General features: G+C 35.5%; 3 protein-coding genes across 3 annotated transcripts; all 3 read left to right on the top strand.

Annotated features, from left to right (window-relative positions):
- The first annotated feature begins 3,132 nt into the window (after positions 1 to 3,132).
- LOC132600677 (protein SPA, chloroplastic) lies at positions 3,133 to 6,613 on the top strand. Its single transcript, XM_060313995.1, has 4 exons — positions 3,133 to 3,483; positions 4,266 to 4,302; positions 5,939 to 6,022; positions 6,375 to 6,613. Exons 1-4 carry the CDS (start codon positions 3,178 to 3,180, stop codon positions 6,425 to 6,427), a joined length of 480 nt encoding a protein of 159 aa, XP_060169978.1. The 5' UTR covers positions 3,133 to 3,177; the 3' UTR covers positions 6,428 to 6,613.
- Positions 6,614 to 7,642: 1,029 nt separating this feature from the next.
- On the top strand, positions 7,643 to 9,850 carry LOC132599519 (carboxylesterase 15-like). Its single transcript, XM_060312871.1, has 2 exons — positions 7,643 to 8,397; positions 9,335 to 9,850. Exons 1-2 carry the CDS (start codon positions 7,736 to 7,738, stop codon positions 9,639 to 9,641), a joined length of 969 nt encoding a protein of 322 aa, XP_060168854.1. The 5' UTR covers positions 7,643 to 7,735; the 3' UTR covers positions 9,642 to 9,850.
- A 3,268-nt stretch (positions 9,851 to 13,118) lies between these two features.
- LOC132643753 (uncharacterized) lies at positions 13,119 to 16,057 on the top strand. The gene is made up of 4 exons (XM_060360287.1): positions 13,119 to 13,350; positions 13,921 to 14,696; positions 15,162 to 15,340; positions 15,991 to 16,057. Exons 1-4 carry the CDS (start codon positions 13,119 to 13,121, stop codon positions 16,055 to 16,057), a joined length of 1,254 nt encoding a protein of 417 aa, XP_060216270.1.
- Positions 16,058 to 22,863: the final 6,806 nt, after the last annotated feature.

The raw sequence follows: 22,863 nt of genomic DNA, 5'->3' as shown, positions 1-22,863 counted from the left end.
ATGCCAAGTTTGCCCATAAGGCATAAGTATGCCGGGTTTGGCATAACTTTGGTAATTCCTTCACAAGTGTATGCCGGTGGGGGCATAGCGAACTTTAAACTCTGCCTTGCGAATTTTTTTTAAAATTTTGACTGTGTAGGGGTTCGAACCTGGAAGCCAATGGGTTTTAGCCGAAGGGCAAAATTTAAAGATTTCAAATATGAGGGGCAAAATTTAAAGATCACCCCAAAAGAAGTGCGAATTGCCCTGGTAAATATGACATGATTTAATAAAGAAGTATAAGAGGATGATGTTATTTATTGAGAAAATGATTAGAAAAAAAACGAGAATGTGTTATTGCGCATACTCCACTCAAATGTTTGCCTTAGTACTTTTAACAGATAAACTCTCAGAATATAAATTTTATTAGCATTTGAAATAAAAGTTATTTTAAATTATATTATAATAAAAAGTTATATTATGAATAAGACCATGTAACGGAAGACTTAATAAATAGAACCAAGTACCACACAATATTTTGGGCAATTCACAGAATTTCCCTTCTTTTGGGGTGGTCTTTAAATTTTGCCCCTCATATTTGCGGTCTTTAAATTTTTCCCTTCATATTTGTGGTCTTTAAGTTTTGCCCTTAGCTTGGATACCTGAGGTTCTGGGTTCGAACCTCCGCTCAGGCATAAAATAAAAAAATAATTTCGCAAGACAGGTCTGGAGGGAGTGTATGCCGGATCCGGCATAAAGTCCTTAAGGAAAAACTAAAGTTATGTCGGAGGGGGCATAACTTTTCCTCAAGGCATAGTTTAGTTATGCCTTATGGGGCAAAACTTTTCCTTAAGGAACTATGCCTTATGGGGCAGACTTTTAATTAAGGCATAACAAAAAATATGCCTCATAAGGTAGAACTTTTAGTTATATTTTATGGGGCACACTTTTAGTTAAGGCATAACTAAAAGTATGCCCCATAAGGCGGAACTTTTCCTTAAGGCATAATTAAAAGTTTGCCTTGAAAAGTAAAATATATATATATGTCTCAAGGCAAAGTCTGCCCCCTCCGGCATAACTTTAGTTTTTCCTTAAGGATTGTATGCCGGATCCGGCATAAAGTTCTTAACGAAAAACTAAAGTTATGCCGGAGGGGGCATAATTTTTCCTCAAGGCATAGTTTAGTTATGCCTTATGGAGCAAAACTTTTCCTTAAGGAACTATGCCTTATGGGGCAGACTTTTAATCAAGGCATAACCAAAAGTATGACTCATTAGGCAGAACTTTTCCTTAAGGCAAACTTTTAGTTATGCCTTAAGGAAAAGTTCCGCCTTATGGGCATACTTTTAGTTATATTTTATGGGGCACACTTTTAGTTAAGACATAATTAAAAGTATGCTCCATAAGGCGGAGCTTTTCCTTAAGGCATAATTAAAAGTTTGCCTTGAAAAGTAAATAACAAAATATATATATGTCTCAAGGCAAAGTTATGCAGGTATATATATATATATGTCTCAAGACAAAGTCTGCCCCCTCCTGCATAACTTTAGTTTTTCCTTAAGGATTGTATACCGGATCCGGCATGCACTCCCCCCAGCCCTGCCTTGCGAAATTATTTTTTTATTTTATGCCTGAGCGGGGGTTCGAACCCAGAACCTCAGGTATTCAAGCAAAGGGCAAAATTTAAAGACCACCTCAAAAGAAGGGCAATCCGTGCAAAAAAATGCAATATTTTTAAGAGTATAAATTTAATTTGTCATGCGAGTAACTCTTAACACATAGCATTCGTAAGTTCTTTTGCTTTCTAAATCATATTTAGAAGTAAGTTACTTAATTAATTGTTAAGTCAGACAAATCTTTTAATTTATCATGATATGATTTTTTAAATGTTATAGATAAAAAATTAATCAAGATTGTATAATGAACAAAGTTAATCATCACAAGATCTAGATGTTGTTAAATTAATACATATAAGTTAATGTGTTCAAATAAGAAAAATTATAATTAAATGTTGCACACATTTATTAATTATATATGTCAATAATAGTTTTTTTTATTGTATCAAAGAAATCAAATGATAATTTTGTATGATTAGTTTGATTTGATACCGGCCGCGCATCACGCGAGTACGAATACTAGTTGAAGATAAAAGAAAAAACCATCAAAGATTATGGTGGGAGTCATTTGCACTTTTGGCCCTATTTTGCATTACATATTTGTTTACTCCTAAATCTTACCCATATCTCTCAATTTTGTCGAGGAAATGAAGTCGTCTTTGGAAGAAAGTTTCTGTCTCTTAAAGTGAGACTTTCGATGTGAATTTGTATTATTCAAGCCTTAAAGCCTATATTGGATACGAATCTGAATTAGTGAGTCTTAGGAGCCGTTTGAACATGGTTTGAAATCCCAAATCATGCCTTTTTAGATGATTTGGGATTTCATCTCATGATATGAAACCATGAAATGAAATCGCGTGTCTAGACGCTGATTTCATCTCATAATTTCAAACCATGATTTCAAATCGCATGTCCAAACGCCTACTTAGCTGGACTCCAGGAGGAAAATAATAATAATAATAATAATAATAATAATAATAAAAGATAAAAGAAGAAACCATTAAAGGTCATGGCGTGATGGTAAGTAGGGATATATACTCCTCTATCCTCAACCAAAGATCTCGGGTTCACATCTTGGGATGGGGAGCGTTTTACCTCCTAAAGTAAGATTTTACGGCGTGAATCTGAATTAGTCGAAAAAAAAAAATCTGAATTAGTCGAGTCGTAAAGCTCACCTCCTAAAGTGGAATTTTACGGCATCAATCTGAATTAGTCGAGTCCTAAAGCTAATACTAGAGAGAGTTTTAACTCTCTAAGTGAGATTTTACTGTGTGAATCCAAATTAGTCGAGTTCTAAAGCGAAAAATTAGAGAACACAAATTAAAGTGGGACTTTCTGACGTGAATTTGGATTAGTCGAGTTCTAAAGGAGAAACTAAAAAGCATTTTGCCTACTAAAGTGAGATTTGTAACATGAATTCGAATTAGACAAATCCTAAAATGAATATCGGACACCAAATAGAAAATCAACCAAAAAAGAAAAAGAAAAATAGAAGAAATTTTCTTTAAAAACCAAAAAAATAAAAATAAAAAGTGAGAGAGTTAGCATAAACTGAGCTGTGAGCTCCACAAATTTAGTTCCAATGGCAAAACTCTCTCACTCCTCACTCTATCCATTCCATTCTCTCTCTTCTTCAACAATTTGTTCATCTTTATTTCATTTTACTTGTTGTACTTCATTTTCTTGTTTTCCAACAAAGCTTGAAATCCCAATCTTGTCATCATCATCATCATGTTGTTCACAATTCTTCCCATTACTTACAAATCATCATCATCATCCAATTTTGCTTTTCATTGGTTTTGAGTCACCCCCTTTAGATACTCAAACATTTCTTGCCACTTTCAGTGTTTTAACTGCCATTGCTCTCTCCCTCTTTCTTGGCCTCAAGGTACAAAAAATAAATCCCTTTTTTAATTTGCCTTTCTTGTATTTGCTATTTTTTTTATTGCTTTTCTTTCAATGGGTTTCATATAGTTCCCTTTTTTATTGCTTTAGCATGCTGCCTGAGGTTTTTCTTTTTCTTTTTTAAAAAAAACAATCTTTTTTTTTATCATAGGTTTCACAAAGTTCCCTTTTTGATATTCCATTTTCTAAAGATTCTTGCTTTCAGTTTATGGCTCAATTTCTTTGTCTTGGGTTTCATAAAGTTCCCTTTTTTATTGATTTACTAAGCTGTCTGAGGTTTTGTTAATACGTTGCTCAGACTCTCTAAAAATATTGTCGTACTCGTGTCAAATTTTCCAAGAATGCAATATTTTTGGAGGATTTGACATGCACCCGGCAGGTATGTTGCTCGGACTCTTCAAAAATGCTGGTTGGTGCGTGTCAGATCCTCTAAAAGTAGTGGTGCGGTTGTATTTTTAGAGAATCCGAGCAATATAGCCCAACAACATTTTTGAAGAGTCCGAATAACATAGCATCCTATAACATTTATTATTAGCAGTTTCTTTTTATCCTCACACTGTTGTCACAAATAAGGTGTAGAGCTTCAGAAAAAAGCATGTTAATTTATGTTTCACAAAGTTCCCTCTTTTAATTGCATTTCTTGCATTTGCCAAATTATTTTTTCTCTCTTTTCTTTCAATGGGTTTCAAAAAGTTCCCTTTTTTATTGCTTTATTAAGCTGTCCAAGGTTTTGTTAAAGTTGGGTTTTTGTTAATGTATTTGCAGGGAGATCCAGTTCCTTGTGATAGGTGTGCTGGGAATGGTGAGCCTTCTAACTTAAGCACTTTGTTACTTTATCCCTTTTGTTGTATACCACTTTTAGTATCTAATTCTGATAATTGACATGGTTATCACTTATTACCACTTACCAAGAATAATGATTTCTTTAAAATCTCTAACATAAAGGGCGGAGCTAGAGGAGCGCAAGGGGTTCATCCAAACCTCCTTTATCTATACATAGTAGATGTTGGATTCCCTTAGTTTCTTCGTGTGTATGCTTCTTTGTATTTTGAATTCCCTCAGTGGAACACTAATAAGAATGGTAATATTTTAGGATTTGATGAAGTGATGAAACTTTAAGAATGCTATGATTGCATATATAGTACCATTTTCTTTTAGTAGTTCTGGTGTTTGGTGGAACCGTAAACAGTGTTATATATATGATTCCTCATGTAGGATGATGCTTTTTTGGGGAATAGTTATGTGTACTAACCAAGTCCAACTGTTTAGCTAAGAATCTGTAAGGGGTCCCAAGTTGTACTCTATCTCAATTCATAAGTAATAGTATTAGTTAAAAGCAATTTAAGTACTTGAAAGGTATCATAAAATCATGTTAGGGTCGTTGTCCTGATCGAAATTAGATAAATGACAACTGGTTGATATGGTAAAGCTTTACAGGATTGTTCATAAGCTATAGCTTCCTTCAGTAGCCATTTCGACGCTGCATCAATAACTAGTAAGATTTTCTTATATGCTATGTTAGGTCCCTCTTTATTGATATACACAGACAACTAATTTCTTGGAATTTTCATAATGTAATTCTAAACAAGCAGATAGGTAATTTCTTTATCTTCATGATGGAGTGGAAGGGTATGTTTCGATTAGCCACGAATGCCTGGCTCAGACAGGCACAAGGTGTTGTGCACTTATTAATCTATCATGTATTTTTAATATTGATTTCGTGTTAGGATGGTATTATATGCGCTTCATCAGGAGAAGTAATAGATTAAAACTATAAATAAGAAAAGAGAAGTCGAATTCTTCCTGCAATCTTCATTTCTTCCCTAGGCTAATAACTCTGTTAGTAATTGTGGGACAGCATACTGATGTTGTATGTGATAGTTTCCGGCTAGTTGCAACCTAATGGTTTGAGATTAACCACTTTACCGGTGCACGGAGTGGATTGCTGACCATTGCTTGTGTCTCGGGGCCTCCATTGCCCTTTGTTTCTCTACTTCTTATGGGATTGAAGCAATCCCCCGAGGGCGTGGTTTGAGAAGTTTAGTAAGGCTATAGTTTAGTTTGGCTACGAAGAGTGTGCTTCTGATCACACATATTTCGTAATAAAGGGTGAGAAAGTGAGCCAGATCATAGTAAAAGGACTCTGATTGTTGTTGTTTTCTTTTCTTTTCTTTTTTTCCTTAATTCCCTCCTCGCCACCCCTCTCTTTCTCTTTTTTGGTCGAGGAAGGAGGTACGGAGAGGAAAGTTTGGACATCTATTTGGTGCATCCAATTGTGTTGTAGGTTTTAACATCACGGATGAAACTAACTAATAGGTCTAACACAAGCACAAGTGCAAAGTAATGTGCATATATTCTTCTTACAGATTTCTTTGTTGCCTTTTTTTGTTCCTAAAGGGAAAGAAGATTCAAGTTAATAAATTTGTCTTGATGCATAGGTGGGACGAAGTGCGTCTTTTGCAACGATGGTAAGATGAAGAACGAAAAAGGATTAGTCGACTGCAAAGTTTGCAAGGGTGCAGGTACCATTCAGCTGCAATTTCTTTGCACCAATTTACAGTAATCAGCAAATTTGGAATGCTTGTAGCATGTAACAGATTAGATGAACTCAGAATTTGGTTTAGATCATATTAATGGCATGAAAGAATTTAGATAGTTTATTCCCATCTGTCAGGTTTGTATGTATCCACGCTCCTGTTTATTGTTTTCTGGAACCTCAGGAACTATCTTTCTGGCTGTCCCCTCACCCTCGGCTTTGCACTTGGGTTTGTCAACCAACCTGGCATGTCGAGACCGGGGTACTAATATTTGGTCCCGATTAGAGTGCATTGAATGATCATTTTATTTAACTTCTTTTTTTTTTTTTTTTTGCAGGATTAATACTCTGCAAGAAATGTGCTGGTTCTGGATACTCAAGAAGGATATGACCTATACTACTTGTTTTCTTTTCCTCTGTAATTATTGGCTTGTGTTCTGAGGCTAATTCACACATACATGAAAATTTGAAGCTCACATATGAGGCTATGTCATTTTGTCTAAATATTTTGCTCTCATATGTTTTTCTGTAAGGAAAAAGGGTTAGTAACACGTTTGATCCCTTGGTTATTGGTAAATCATGAGTTTAGTCCCTTGATATCTGCCACATCACGTTAAACGTTCAGTTAATTGAATTGTGCGTGTTTGATCTCTTCACTTGTGTATATTTATAAATTCGTCATAATTATTAACCGTTCCATCACTCAATTGGTCATGTGTCATGTTAAGTTTGCACTTTTATTGCATATTTAACGGTAATATAGTTTTATAAATAGTTAAACACAATATAGTTTGAACATGAAAGGACTAAAAACATACATTTTAATCAATTGAAGGTTAAATATGCTAAAAACATACATTTTAATCAATTGAAGGTTAAATATGCTAAGTTATCTATCACAAGGACCAAAAATAGACTTCATCAATAACATGGGGAGCAAAGCGTTATTATCCAAGTCCTTATTTTTGTAAAAATTTTAACCTTCAACTATGATAGAACTTTCTAGTGAGAAAATGCATATCTTGATTATATTCCTCCCTCATGCCACATGAGTTTTCCTGTCTTTTATCCTGCAACTTTACAATGTCCTTACGTCAGATATTATGAAACTTATGACATATGGGTTAGGCACACATCATGGTTCAAACTCTGTTATAGACAAAAAGCTTAGTATTTAAGTGGAGAAGATAGAGGGGCGGATTAATTTATCGATTATAAAAAATAAAAATAAAAACTATGAAAGTAGGGCAAAATATGAGAGTCTGTTCTATTGTATCCATTATTGTGCAAAATTTCTGCTTGTGGGCAATTGAGAAGCTTTGAATCATAATTTCACACTACTAAATTTAGATAAATTTCAATAGAACCCCTATTTTTGAGCTTTGTCAAATTGCATTTGTCTGCACACAAGCTGTATTAATTCTTTTGCCAAAAGTTTTTTTTTCCTTCCATCATTATTTTATTCTGAGCCAAACCTAATCCATATGTGATAACACTATGTGACAACCAGATACAAACTTTGTTATAGTAGTTGAAATATCTTTTGTCTTGCGTTAACATCATCAAATAGAACAAGAAAACAAAGAAACCACCCTCTATTAACTTTTCCTTTGTTTTCTCTCCTCCTCCTATATTTTTAACACACACACACACACTAAGGGACACTCTCATACACTAGCAAGAACATACATTGAGAGTGATGGAAGAGAGCAAATATGAAGTGGAAGAATGTAGAGGTGTTCTTAGGGTATATAGTGATGGAACTATAGTAAGATCAACTAAGCCAAGCTTTGAAGTGCCGATACATGATGATGGCTCAATTCTTTGGAAAGATGTTGTGTTTGAAGCCATGCATAACCTTCAACTCCGGCTCTACAAGCCGGCTTTTCCCACCTCGACGGCTAAGCTCCCCGTCTTCTACTACATTCACGGTGGTGGCTTTTGCATTGGATCTCGTGCGTGGCCAAATTGTCAGAACTATTGTTTCAAGCTCGCTTCCGAGCTCCAAGCCGTGGTTATCTCCCCCGACTATCGGTTGGCTCCTGAGAACCGGCTCCCAGCTGCCATCGAAGACGGTTACGCAGCCTTGAAATGGCTCCAGGATCAAGCCGTGTCCGATAAGCCGGACACGTGGCTTACGGACGTTGCTGACTTTAGCCGAGTGTTTATTTCGGGTGACTCAGCAGGTGGCAACATCGCGCATAATTTGGCTGTTCGGCTTAAAGCCGGCTCAGCCGAGCTGGATCCGGTTCGAGTTAGGGGTTATGTATATTTGCTTCCTTTCTTTGGAGGGACTGTAAGAACAAAGTTTGAAGCTGAGGGACCTAAAGAAGCTTTCTTAAACATTGAGCTCATTGACAGGTTCTCTAAAATTCCAGTTTTTAATTGTTTGTTATATTTTGTTTCATAATCAAATAACTTTAAGTGTCTTTGTTGAGAATCATAATTGAAATGGTTTAGGCATTAAACTCTAAATTCTTTAAACTTACCTTTTTCCTTTGCGATTTCAATCAACAAGTATTTTGTTTAAGGAACTCTTAACTTGGAACTCTACCTTATGTGATTTAAAAGAGAGGAAAAACTTAGCTTAAATACGTCATCATTTTTGGTATAAACAGTTTCGCTTTTCTATTAATTATCACCAAAAACTATGGGCTTAAAGTGTAAATGATGAGGTCATCTAATTGGTTAAAGTATGCGAAAATTTGCCCAAATATGAACATTTCTGGGCCGTTGTTTAAGTTTGTTCCCCATTTAAGGAATTTGTCCAAAAATTGCTTCGGTGCTACAACACAGGCATGTATTGTCAATTTGACAAGACTTGTGAACAGTTTAATAAGATGCAAGGATAAAGATTATATTAAAATTATGACACGTCCATCATAACTCGTGAATAAGCTAATAATATGCAAGTTTTGGCTATATCTAGCAAAATTTGTGAGCAATTTAACAAGATAGGAGAATGAAGATTGTACTGAAGTTATGACACGTGTGTCATAACATGTGAACAATATTAAACACAAGTAAGTGCTGCCTATCCAACAAGACTTATGAACAATTTAACAAGAGATGAGAGTGAAGATCGTACTAAAGTAACAACTTGTTTGTCATTGTTCATGATTTTTCATTTTTTTAGGTTAGTATACGTCGAGACCAATTTTTCACAAATTCCTTAAACAGGGATAAAAGTGAAACACCCAACATTAAATGATCCTATGTTTTTTCAAATCACCCTAAAATATGTTACATGTAAAAGGTCTAAATTTCGTAATTCCAGAGCTATTTTCCTCATTTACAGGTTTTGGAGGCTATCAATACCAATTGGATCAACAACTGACCATCCACTTGTGAATCCATTTGGGCCCAACAGCCCAAATTTGGAAAAAATGGATCTTGACCCAATTCTTGTGATTGTTGGAGGATGTGATCTTCTTAAAGATAGAGCCATGGACTATGCAAATAAATTGAAAAATTATGGAAAAAAGATTGAGTATGTGGAATTTGAAGGACAACAACATGGTTTTTTCACTATTAATCCAAATTCAGAACCTTCCAAGAAGTTGATGGTCATCATCAAGAAGTTCATTCAAGACAATTCTTCTTAAGAACTAAAAAAAAAAAAAAAAAAAACAAGAATTTTTTCCCCCCTCATTAAAAAATAATTGTTCCAGTGTTTGTTTGTTGGGTGGTTGGCTTGTTTTTGTTTGTTTGTTGGTTAGTGGCTTGTGTTTTGCTCTATATGTAGTAATTTAAATTATGGGGTCCTCTTTATATATGTGTATATTTTTTTCATGTATGCAAAGGCAGAGCCAATATTAGCAGAGCATTTGTGAATTAAACACTCTTTTTTCTACTTTTTATGAAATAAAACTGTAAGAAGAATAATACGGAGCGAAATAACAAGAATATTGAGAGAATTTTAGGTGCATATGTGGCTTAGTTTATGCAAAAAGTGTTTGAATTTAAGACATAATTATTTGAAGTTAGGCTCTTAAGTTGCGTAAAATAAAGACAAACTTTCAAAATACATTAACAAGCTTAACTTCTGAAATTTATGTCGGAAGTTTGTATAGCTGAAGTTCAGTCATTAACGCCTGAAATTCAAGCATTCAACTTTCCCTTGCCAATAATCCTATAACTTCAAGCAAAAATGTCGAAAATTTTAAGACAAAGATGTAGGAAGTTTACTGCTAAATTTCATACACGAATTTTTGCCACTTTAATTACGAATGCTAAAATTGATTTAGTTGGCCTTTGGCCATAGGATTTGAGGCTCAAATTTAAAATCAACGTGCGTTTATGATTCGTGAACAGAACTTTCGCTTTAAGAGCCTGTTTGGATGGGCTTATGCCTATAAGCTGTTTGCAGCTTATAAGCTAAAAAAAATAAGTTGGGTAGTCTAACTTTTTTTTTTTTTTTGCTTATAAGCTAAAACAGCTTATAAGTTTTAGCTTATAAGCTGGGGCAATTGGCGCGAATGCCCCTCTTTTGGGCTGGTCTTTAGATTTTGCCCCTCAAAATGGTGGTCTTTAATTATTGCCCTTCCGAGCAAAACTAACATAATAAAAAGACAGTACTACCCCTAACCGTTACATATAAAACACAACAAAAATCGTTATTCTCAAATCCTTCTATCGTTAACCCATCCCAACTTCGTTCCTAAGCCAGATTTCTCAATTATTCAAATCGTTGTTTCAAGCCAGATTTCTCCATTGATTTTGCTGCTACAACATCAGTAAAAGGTACAAATCTTAATTCAACTCAATTTAACGATTTTATTGAGTTTAGATTGTTAATATTTGAAAAAGATCATCTTCTATGACCTGATTATTAAGAAACAGATGACATACAGCTCAGATTGAACATTACGCATGATAAAATTAATCAGCAAAATAGAATCGATTGGATTTAATGCTTTGTTATGATTTTAATTACTTTATACCTTAATTAAATTAGTATACAATGTTTATTTACTTGAAATTGTAATTATAGTAAATTCAATTTAAATCAGGCAATGCTTATCGATTTAAACTTGAATTAAGGTAAACTGTGTAAAAATTTAGAACAAGTATGCCGGAGGGAGGCAAAAGTTCAATTTACAAAAGAGTAGAGTATGCCGTTAACGGCAATGTTCTGAACCAATCTCATAACAAGTATGCTGGAGAAGGCAAAAGTTTTGGTTTATATAGAAGTACAAATTAGTCCAGTTGCGTCAATCCTCTAATTGGAACAACTGTTGCAGGAATTTGATTTAAATTGGATGAAGGTAGAGGAGTTTTTCATTTTGTTTTAATTTTTTTTAACCAAAACAGTTACTGCATTATCATCAGCAAAACAAAAAGTGATTATGCCGGAGGAGGCAAAAGTTCAATTTACAAAAGAGTAGAGTATGCCGTTAATGGCAATGTTCTGAACCAATTTCATAACAAGTATGCCGGAGAAGGCAAAAGTTCTGGTTTATGTAGAAGTATAAATTAGTCCAGTTGCGTCAATCCTCTAATTGGAATAACTGTTGCAGGCATTTGATTTAAATTGGATGAAGGTAGAGGAGGTTTTCATTTTTTTTTATTTTTTTTAACCAAAAACAGTTATTGCATTATCATCAGCAAAACAAAAAGTGCTTATGTCGGAGGAGACAAAAGTTCAATTTATAAAAGAGTAGAGTATGCCGTTAACGGCAATGTTCTGAACCAATTTCATAACAAGTATGCCGGAGAAGGCAAAAGTACAATTTACAAAGTAGTAGAGTATGCCATTACTGGCAAAGTTCTGAACAAAATTCTGAACAAGTATGCCGTAGAAGACAATAGTAATACTTTTGTTTAGAAGCCATTAAAGTAAAATTCTACAAACCTAAAGAAACTTACACTTCATTAACATATATATATATATATATATATATATATATATATATATATATATATATCCACAAAACATAAAATCCTAACTTCATAAGTACCAAACTACCATCATCAGTTCTAATTTCACGTGTACCCATTCCAAATTGCCCCATCGTCAACTTGGCCAGTGTGTTGGAATAACCTCTGCCTTACAAATCGTAATTCTCTTCGCAGATCATCATTTTCTCTACTTAGAGCACCGTAAAGAGCCCTCAGAAAATCTATGTCTCTTTTGATATCAGCAATTTCATGAGTAATTTGCAAATTTGCAATATTAGGATGGATTTGGTTATGAGGATGGGCATGTTCATGTGCTTGCCCGTGGCCACCATTAACATGTACAATATGTTGATTTTGGTTCGTTTTGTATGTGATTATATCTGGTTTTCAGAAGTAAAGCGTTTTTTTCCTTCTTCCAAAAGTTGTGTTGGTTTATATAGAAGTATAAATTAGTCCATTTTAAATTGGAATAACTGTTGAATGGATTTGATTTAAATTGGATAAAGACAGAGGAGGTTTTTCAGTTTCATGAAAATAACTGTTGCAGAAACAGTTACTCCGTTTTTGAAGAATGCTGGTAGCGGCAGAACTTCTGTTTACAAAATGGTAGAGTATGCCGTTTCAAGCATACTTCATGACTTTATATACAAAGCCTACTGGGAAGGGCAGAACTTAAAATTTCAAAACTAACAACTTAAATACATTTCATTTTGGTTTTTGCTCAAGTGAATCTCTCTTTATGCAGGAAGTTTAACAAAAAAATGACACCAAGATGCATCTACGTAGCCTTCAACGGCAAATGGGACGCCGCCTACAATTATGTTAATCATGAAACCAAGCTAATACTTGTCAATGATGGTGTAAATTTTCAACAATTCACTCAACAGATATTTGCGGGGCATACACAAGATACTCAGCAAAAAGAGGCCAACATATGGTTTGACACCAGTGAGAAAACATCCAAAGGGATGCGTGTAACAAACGACATTGATCTTCACACTTGCTTGTACCTGCTCAACAACAATGACAACTTCAAGAATTCCCGTTTCATATTAGAGTTCAATTCAGCTGATGCGGAGAACAACCCATTACAAGAACATCATAATGAATCTATCCTAATGACAGAAGGACAAACCATAGAGGAAATTGACAGACAACTCTGCATTGCTTATGAAGAAGACATGTCTGAAGTTGGATTGGATGACGAACAACACAGCCTTATTGGACATAACCTTGGGATTCCACTTGAGCAGAGCGAGATAGTAACTCCTAACCAGACACCTCAGCAGTTACAATGGCAACCGCCAAACATTGAGCAAGTTGTAAACAATGACTTGTCTCAGCATCCAACTTCAATGAATGTTGTATCACTTACTCCGAGCATGACAGTTGAAGAGACACAAACACAGCCATGCAACAAAACAAAGACACTAAAAAGGAAGAGGATACAAAATGATACACAAATTTTGACACCTAGTGCATCGATTGATCAAATAGAAGTTGGCATTTTATTCAAAGACAAAGATACCGTGAAAAAGTGCATGAATAACATTGCAATTACTCGTCATCAACAGTACAAGGTAGAAAAGTCATGCACGCAACGGTATTACATCAGATGTGTTGATCCAACCTGCATTTGGCGTTTCCACAGTTCAAGGTTCAGAGGATCAGAACTTTTCAAAGTAGTTAACTTTGAAAAGAGACATAGTTGTTCAATAAATTTCATCACCTCTGACATGAGGAATGCAACTTCAAAAGTCATAGCGGAATACATTACAGACCTAGTACGCCATACACTACAAGAGATAACACCCAAATTTGTCATTGAAGAAATGAGAAGCAGATATGGCTTGCACATTGGTTACCACAAAGCATGGCGTTCCCTCCAACACGCTTATAATGTCATAAGAGGAAGCCCAGAAAATAACTACACACTTCTACCGCAATATCTTCACATGATGAAATTAAGAAATCCTCGAACAGTTGCTAACATCAAATGGACCGCTGACAATAAGTTTAAATATGCTTTTTTCGCGTATGGAGCATCAATTGAGGGTTGGAAACACTGCATACCAGTAATGATGGTGGATGCAACCTTCTTGAAATCAAAATACCGCGGTGTGCTCATGATAGCAGTAGCAAAAGATGGAAACAACAGCATATTTCCTCTCGCATTTGGTATTGCAGACTCTGAGAATAATGAATCCTACAGGTGGTTCTTCAGACACGTGAAAAAGGTGTTTGGCACGCGCAAAGACCTATCAATTCTTTCCGATCGCCACTCGTCAATTGCAACTGCAATCAAAGAACTGTATCCAGATACCCAACATGGAATATGCATCTACCACATGGAGAAGAACTTGCAGAAATATTTCCCATCCGAAGTGATCCTATCACTGTTCTACAATGCAGCAACTACCTACAAACAGGCAGAGTTTCGTACCTATATGTCACAGATACAACAAATCGACCCAAAAGCTGCAGAATACATAGAAGAAGAACCACCGGAAAGATGGGCACGTTCATTCCACACCAACAGGCGTTACAACATGCTCACAACAAACAATGTCGAGACAATGAATTCTGTATTGAGGAAAGCAAAGGAGTTGCCAATCATGGCATGTATTGATTACATCCAGAACAAGCTGCAAAATTGGTTTTACCAGAGAAAATTTGACGCAACAGGACCGTCCCATGACCTGACATGTTGGGCTGAAAAGATTCTGCTTGAAAAGATAAGTAGAGGCTTCACAATGAAAGTAAGTACATTTTACCAACACACACTTCAATATTAGTTTGGTGAGCAATGCATAGTTTAATTTTAACCAAACACAAAATTTATGCTAGATAATGGAAAAACTATCACCCTATTTTTATACTTTGTTCTGCCGGAAGGGGCAGACTCTTATTTTAACTAGCATGGAATTATGCCAGTGAGGGCATAACTATGACACTGTTTTTATGCTCACAATGAAAGTAAGTAAATTTTACCAACACACACTTCAATCTTAGTTTTATGAGCAATGTATAGTTTAAAATTAACCAAACACAAAAGTTATGCTGGACAAAGGAACAACTATGACCCTATTTTATACTTAGTTCTGCCGGAAGGGGCAGACTCTTATTTTCAATGTACAGGAAGTATGCCAGAAACGACATAACTCTCATATAATCTGAAAATTGCCACAAAAAATATCACTCATTTATATTGTCAATTTCCACAGGTAGAAAACATAACTCCCGTCAAATTTGTTGTGAAAGATGAAAGATATCAATACAATGTAGACCTGAAGAATATGACTTGTGAGTGCTTGGAGTTCCAAACTGACGAGTTACCGTGCACACATGCCATGGCAGTTATAGACAAAAGAAGTTTGCCAAAATCTACATACTGTGCGGACTGGTTCAAGAAACAAGCCTGCCAAGAGACATACAAAGGTGAAATACTATCAGTTGGAAATCAAGACTCATGGATTATTCCACAAAACATTATGGATATTAAAATAACGCCGCCTGATGTTAAAATAAGACCTGGAAGAAAACAAACAAAAAGATATCGCCCAAGAAGAGAATCAACAAAGTACACATACAGATGTGGTAGATGCAAGTTCTTTGGACACACTAGGGCAACCTGTAACCACAGTCCAGCTCTCAATACATATTCAAGAAGATACATGAAGAGGAAATTGTCATCCTAACATCACACTCTTATACATGGTTTATATGAATTTATCTTATGATTCTTGACGCATAATGCATGCTCTGCCTGAAAGAAATGGCAAAACATTGGTATTACTAAGACTGAGACTTCAAGCATCTTATCACTCATTTATTCTTCTGTCCATTCTTTCTTTTATTATTTTCTTTTATTAAGTTGTTATCTTCTTGTTGCTGATAATAAAAGACTATATAATAGCTAATAATAAAAGACTATATAACAGATAAATGTCCCTACATGAAATCTACAATTATCTACCATAAAACATTGAGGAAAAATAAAAAAAATCATCAACTTTAATTATCTAGTTTTATAATTTATGCCTCCTCTGACAGGTATAACAGTTTTTGCCGGGGAAAATGGCAAAACAAAATTGGTATCTCAAAGACTACATCCTGGTAAGTTTAATAAATGTATGCCTTGGGACATAACAATATTCCTTCTCTCTGTTGTTTTCAAGTTTTACATTTATGCCGGAACTGGCATGTCTTCCGCTTACAAAATAAATAAGTATGCTGTTAGGGGCATACTTATGTGCTTTGTTGTTTATAAAATATTTTAAAATGTTGAAAATTTGGAAAAAACATTCAGCCCAACACAATTAACATTAAGTAAAATATTTCATAAATTCATAGTAAAATTTCATTCATACAAATTTTGGAGAGCAACAAAAAAAAAAAACAACAAACATAGACTAAAAATAAAAATTCATTCATACTAAAACAAAAATTATGAGCAGATCTAGTCTATAACTACAATCTCCTCCTTCTTCTTAACAATAATCCCTATGCCAGCATTGCACTCAACAAGCCTAAAGCATAGAGTATCTCCTTCCTGCAGCCCATTGGTATCAACAAAGTCTTTCCACCCCTGGCAAAGGCGCCGATAAGCACCAACTTTGTAAGTCATCTTGTAGTAATGCCGACCATAAAGCACATAGGCTTCACATTCAGAGTTCGGAAGACTGTCTGAGATGTCATTTGGAAGGATCTGCAACGAAATAAACACACAAAATTATTACTAAAAATAAGGATGAATGGAATAAAAACCCAGATGAAAACAAAAAAGTTTCTTGATAACATTTACATATACAAAGTCATCGTTAAGGACATAGGACCTGCTTAACCTTTTCTCGAAATTCACATCCATTGTTATGCGGCAAAGGTTGTATAAGAAAGAGATAAAATGTGAGTGAATGTAAAAATGGTCTAATTTATAGTGTAAAATCATAAGTATAGTCAAAATACATTTAATTAAAGTTAATAAATGCGTTTGACTGCCCAAATAGTTGGCGTCTCAACTAATCCCAATAAAATGCATTCTGATTGGTCAAAAAAGTTAAAAGGTTTTGTCTTTGTTGCTGGTTGTGGCAAGTTCTCTGAACTTAATTTCTGCCGGAAAGGGCGGAACTTCTATTCATAAAATGACAAAGTATGCCGACCCCGGCAAACTCCTATTACATAACCACCATAAAGGGCATAACTTTGGTTTTCAACAAAATAACAGCATTACGTCACAAATAATCCCCAATAAATGCATTTTGGCTGGTCAATAACTTCAAAGGATTTTTGTCTTTGTTGCTGGTTATGGCAACTTTTCTGAACTTAAATTATGCCGTAATGGGCAAAACTTCTATTTACAAAATGAGAAACTATGCCGACCCCGACAAAATTCTATTACACAACCACCATGAAGTTGTGATGGAAAGGGCATAACTTGGATTTTTAACAAAATAACAGCTTTTATGAACAGATAAGTTGAGATTAAAAATGAACACCATCAAATTACAAAGGGGCTTAAAGTTGAAATTTATAACACAAACAAACTATATAAACTTAATTTCTACCGGAAAGGGCGGAACTTCTATTCATAAAATGACAAAGTATGCCGACCCCGACAAACTCCTATTACATAACCACCATAAAGTTGTGATGCAAAGGACATAACTTTGGTTTTCAACAAAATAACAGCATTACGTCACAAATAATAAATGCATTTTAGCTGGTCAATAACTTCAAAGGGTTTGTCTTTGTTGCTGGTTTTGGCAACTTTTCTGAACTTAAATTATGTCGTAATGGGCAGAACTTTAATTTACAAAATGAGAAACTATGCCGACCCCGGCAAAATTCTATTACACAACCACCATGAAGTTGTGATGGAAATGGCATAACTTGGATTTTCAACAAAATAACAGCTTTTAGGAACAGAGAAGTTGAGATTAAAAATGAACACCATCAAATTACAAAGGGGCTTAAAGTTGAAATTTATAACACAAATAAACTATACAATCTTATAACATTTACAAAAAACACAAAGGGCGCACGAAAAAAATTTACATGGTGCAAAAATAACTAAAACAAACTATTTTTTTCCTTTCTTCACAGATGTAGCTCAACTAAAACAAACTATTTTTTGCTTTCTTCACAGATCTTGCTCTCTTTTTCATCTCATAATCACACTCCATATCGTTATGCTCATGATAATCACTTCCAGCTGTATCTGGTGGCGTGTCATAACCCTTTTTCAGCTTATCTTTCCCATGACAAACCAAATTGATTGACCACTCTTTCATGTAGTCCATCAAACCAGAACCATCCCAATCAGCAGGATTTTCACCACTAATCAGCATATCAGCAAACTTGATCAAAAAACGACCACAATTATAATCTCTGAAAGTGATAAAAGAGAGATGTTTTAGAACAACAGAAAACCAAAGACAATAAACAAAAATAAAAATCAACAAAAAACAATGGAAAAAGCTAAAAAAGATAAGAATGAAACGTACGATCCTTGCTTTGGACAGGCAGCCCAGGTATATGTCAGATTACTGAAGTTATTGTATGATGGCCTGAATAATTGAAAATCATTGACCTCCAACAACTTAGGGATCATACCACAGTAGGCCTCGACAATGCGAACCAAACGATCATCATTATGATTGAGTGAGTTATAAACTACCAATTTACGCTCATCAATCATGAAAACAGCAAGTACATGTGAGAAATTGCTTTAGGATCATCAGATCCTGGGCGAATAGGAATTAATACCCTGTCGACATTCTCCCATGATATACCACATTTTCCTCTTTGCCCATACACAATATTACTCAGCAAAAATGCATCATCACTGCCGTCAGCATACCAGTGGTAATTAACTGGGTCTTGGTAGTATCTATCGATGTCAAATTGCACAAGCTGATCAAACATCATATCTACGGTTGAGTACTTAACAGCATTGGCAGCTGGAGGATGATACATCATTTTCTTCCTCAAATAATATAGCATCACATTAATATGCTGTGTTAAGGAAAAAAAATAGCGATTCAGCAATAAAGAAAAAAAAAGAAGCAAGAAGCAATAACTAATAGAAAAATAAGAAAAGAAAAAGTAAAAGACAATCACGAACCTCATCATTAAGCGCATAGACATCATGGTACAGCTCCAAAAAAAGCATCCTATATTTTGGCTCAACATCACCCAACTTATAAACTTCACTCAGTTGGTTCAACTTTCCAGGATACATTACCTCATCTTCTTCCCTGATTAAAGAAAAGTGAACAAAAATTAGAAAAATACAAACAAAAGTTTGGTTCACAGAAAGGAAATTTTATGAATAAGGTTTGCCGGAAGAGGCAAACCTTATGCTTGAAAAAGGGAAAAGTATGCCGGAAGGGGCAAGATTTAGGTTTCAAAAAGTAAAAGTATGCCGGAGGAGGCAGAACATGAGTTTGGAATAAAAGGGGGATTATGCCAAGAGGGGCAAAAATACAGAGATTGTACCTAAAAGACTGAAAAGCAAAAAAACATAAACCCAAAAATAAGGAAGAAAAATGCAAGAAAGCACACAATAACTAAAAACTTACCCAGTAGGTCGAAAGCTACTTGGTGGAAGATTTCGAGGATTGATAAAAAAATTCCAAAAGTTCACGGCAAATTTGCTTTTGAAGTAATGGAATGGGCACATCCTTATGTACTGTTTATCCCAGTCACTTTCGTCCTTCCGTGACCCAAAAGGAAGATCGTTTCGTCCAGAATATAGCATCCATCCGGGTGCCGGGGTATCACCCACTACTTTCCTTTTCCTTTGGCCCCTTGTCTTCAAGGAAGATAACACTTCCGCCACTTCAACAACAGGTTCTTCTACAGGAATAGGAGGGGTTTGACTAACAGTACTCTCTTTCACAGTGGAAGAAGCGACATTTACAATATCTTCAAAGGACACATATTGAAAATTGTCCTCCATTCCTTGAGAGTTCTCAACCTTTCCATCAAAAACAGCAGACTCCCTTGGAGTACTGACTTGAACCTGGTCTGCATTGGCTGGTTCGCTCCTCAATGGCTCAACCGCATTAATAGGCTCGGGCATAACACCAATATGAGGAACAACAGCGCATTCATCACCCTCGTTAGAAACTTGAGCTTCAGGTGTTTCACGTCTTATATGCTCAAGATTTTCAAGTGTTGTTTGCTCAAGATTTTGAGCCATATCTCCTTTTGGTGGAGATACAATAGATTCTTCGCAATTGGCGTCACCAAACTGTTCACCGTCCAATTGTTCCTTCGCAACAACCTACATAAAGTAACAAATTAAGAAACACAACATCCGTCATCAAAGCAAAAATATTAAAATAAAAAATTAACAAATTCTGCAAGTGGTAAAAGATTGAAAATTATGTCGAAACAAGCAGAAATTAGGTTCACAAAAAGGAAAATTTATGAACAAGTTTTGAAAAATATGCCGGAAGGGGCAAACCTTATGCTTGAAAAAGGAAAAAGTATGCCGGAAGGGGCAAGATTTAAGTTTCAAAAAGTAAAAGTATGCCGGAGTGAGCAGAAAATAACTTTCCAAAAGAGATGAGTATGCCGGAGAAGGCAGAACATGAGTTTGCATATAAAATGTGAAAGTATGCCGGAAGGGGCAAGAGCTAAGTTCAAAAACTGAAAGTATGCTAGTGTAGGCAGAAATATAACTTTGCGAAAAAAGGTAGTATGCCGGAGTAGACAGAAAATCAGTTTGCAATAAAAGGGTTGTTTATGCCAGGAGGGGCAACACTATCATTTGCATAAGCAAAACAGAGAAGAGCAAACAAAGTGTTAAAAACAACAAAGTATAAATGTAAATTTACCGAAGGCAATTCAGCCTCAACATTTCCAGTTGCATTTCCTTCAGCTTGAGATACAATGGATTCATCATGATGAGACGACACCAACGTATCACCCTCTTCTATCCTATCATCGCTGGCAGGAGATAAATCTCGTTCGAGATAATCAGAAACCACCACATCGTCATCTTGAATTTGCTCAAGATTTTCAAGCATATGTTCGTTCGGTGGAGATACGTTGGATTCTTCACGATTGGCGTCACCAAACTGTTCACTGGCAAATTGTTCCTCCACAACAACCTACATAAAGTAACAAATTAAGAAACACAACATCCATCATCGAAGCAAAAATATTAAAATAAAAAATTAACAAATTCTGAAAGTGGTAAAAGATTGAAAATTATGTCGAAACAAGCAGAAGTTAGGTTCACAAAAAGGAAAATTTATGAACAAGTGTTGAAAAATATGCCGGAAGGGGCAAGATTTAAGTTTCAAAAGTAAAAGTATGCCGGAGTGGGCAGAAAATAACTTTCCAAAAGAGATGAGTATGCCGAAGGAGGCAGAACATGAGTTTGCATATAAAATGTGAAAGTATGCCTGAAGGGGCAAGAGCTATGTTTCAAAAAGTAAAAGTATGCCAGTGTAGGCAGAAATATAACTTTGCGAAAAACGTAGTATGCCGGAGTAGGCAGAACATGAGTTGCAATAAAAAAGGGGATTATGCCAGGACGGTCAAAACTATCATTTGCATATAGGAAAACAAAAAGAGCAAACAAAGTGTCAACTACCAGAAAAGGCAACTTAGATTTAGAAAACAACAAAGTATAAATGTAAAATTACCGAAGGCAATTTAGCCTCAACATTTTCGGTTGCATTTAGAGATTCAACTTGTTCAACATCTGTCTCCATGGGACATGTCACATTAGCTTCGCCTTCTCCAAAAACATCTTCAAATGCCACATTTAGAGAATCATTTGCATCTTGTAATGTTTTGCGTAATTTTCTTCTCTTGTAAAACTGGATTTTTCGTCCCAACTCTGTCTCATCAACGGTTCTTTCACTCGAACCGACTTGCACATCTTCGATCTGAATTTCTTGATTACTTTCAACCTCAACATTAGACAAATCAACACCGTTGCCCCCCTCATCTCTGGTGGCAGTTTCAGATTCCCAAAATTCCTATTCAAGATCAGCAATATCTTCCCCAACATCAGACTGCACCGATCTTCTTCGTTGCCCAACGGAAGATTGCTCAACATTTTTACGAGGCATGACTTGTTTAGTTTTCCTTTTAGCAGCAATACTTTTACAAACAGATCTTGTGCTCTTTGATGTGGCGTAATTTTACGCCACAATTGATGTTTTTCGGCTATAAGCGTTACTTGTTTTTAAGCAAAGTCTACGTGATTTAATGTGTTTTTTAGTGGATTTCAGGTATCTGAGTGTTTTGATGGCCAAAGTCGAAGAAATGGAGAAAACAAGTCACTGAAGAGGCAATTTGACGGGGCAGTTTGACGGGCCGTAAAACAGTTATACGGACCGTCAAATTGACCGTATAGTGGTCACAGTAAACAATGATGGAGGAACCAATTATACGGAACATTTATACGGTCCGTAAAACAGTTATACGGACCGTCAAATTGTATCTTATAATGGTCACAGTGAACAATGACAGACGAACCAATTATACGGAACATTTATACGGTCCGTAAAACAGTTATACGGACCGTCAAATTGTATCGTATAGTGGTCACAGTGAGCATGATCGACGAGCCATTTCTGCGGGACATTTATACGGTCCGTAAAACAGTTATACGGACCGTCAAATTGTACCGTAAAAAGGGTGTGATATTTGACGAATGAGAGGAAGAAACTTTACGGTCCGTATAACAATTTGACGGACCGTAAAATGAAACGTAAACCAAGCCCGACGGGCAATTGTGTCTTTTCACTTCTCACGATTTTGGCTCCTATAAATACTTAATTGTAGGGTTCTTGTAAACAGTTAGTTTTTACCATAGACCTCAGTTTATTTTTCTTAGCATAAGTAATTATATTTTTGAGCTCTTGTGGAGATTACAAACAATTGCAAGAAATTTCTCAACTC

This window comes from Lycium barbarum, chromosome 6 (assembly GCF_019175385.1).
Source record: "Lycium barbarum isolate Lr01 chromosome 6, ASM1917538v2, whole genome shotgun sequence".
Classification (NCBI taxonomy): domain Eukaryota; kingdom Viridiplantae; phylum Streptophyta; class Magnoliopsida; order Solanales; family Solanaceae; genus Lycium; species Lycium barbarum.
This window is presented reverse-complemented; position numbering and strand designations above follow the sequence as displayed.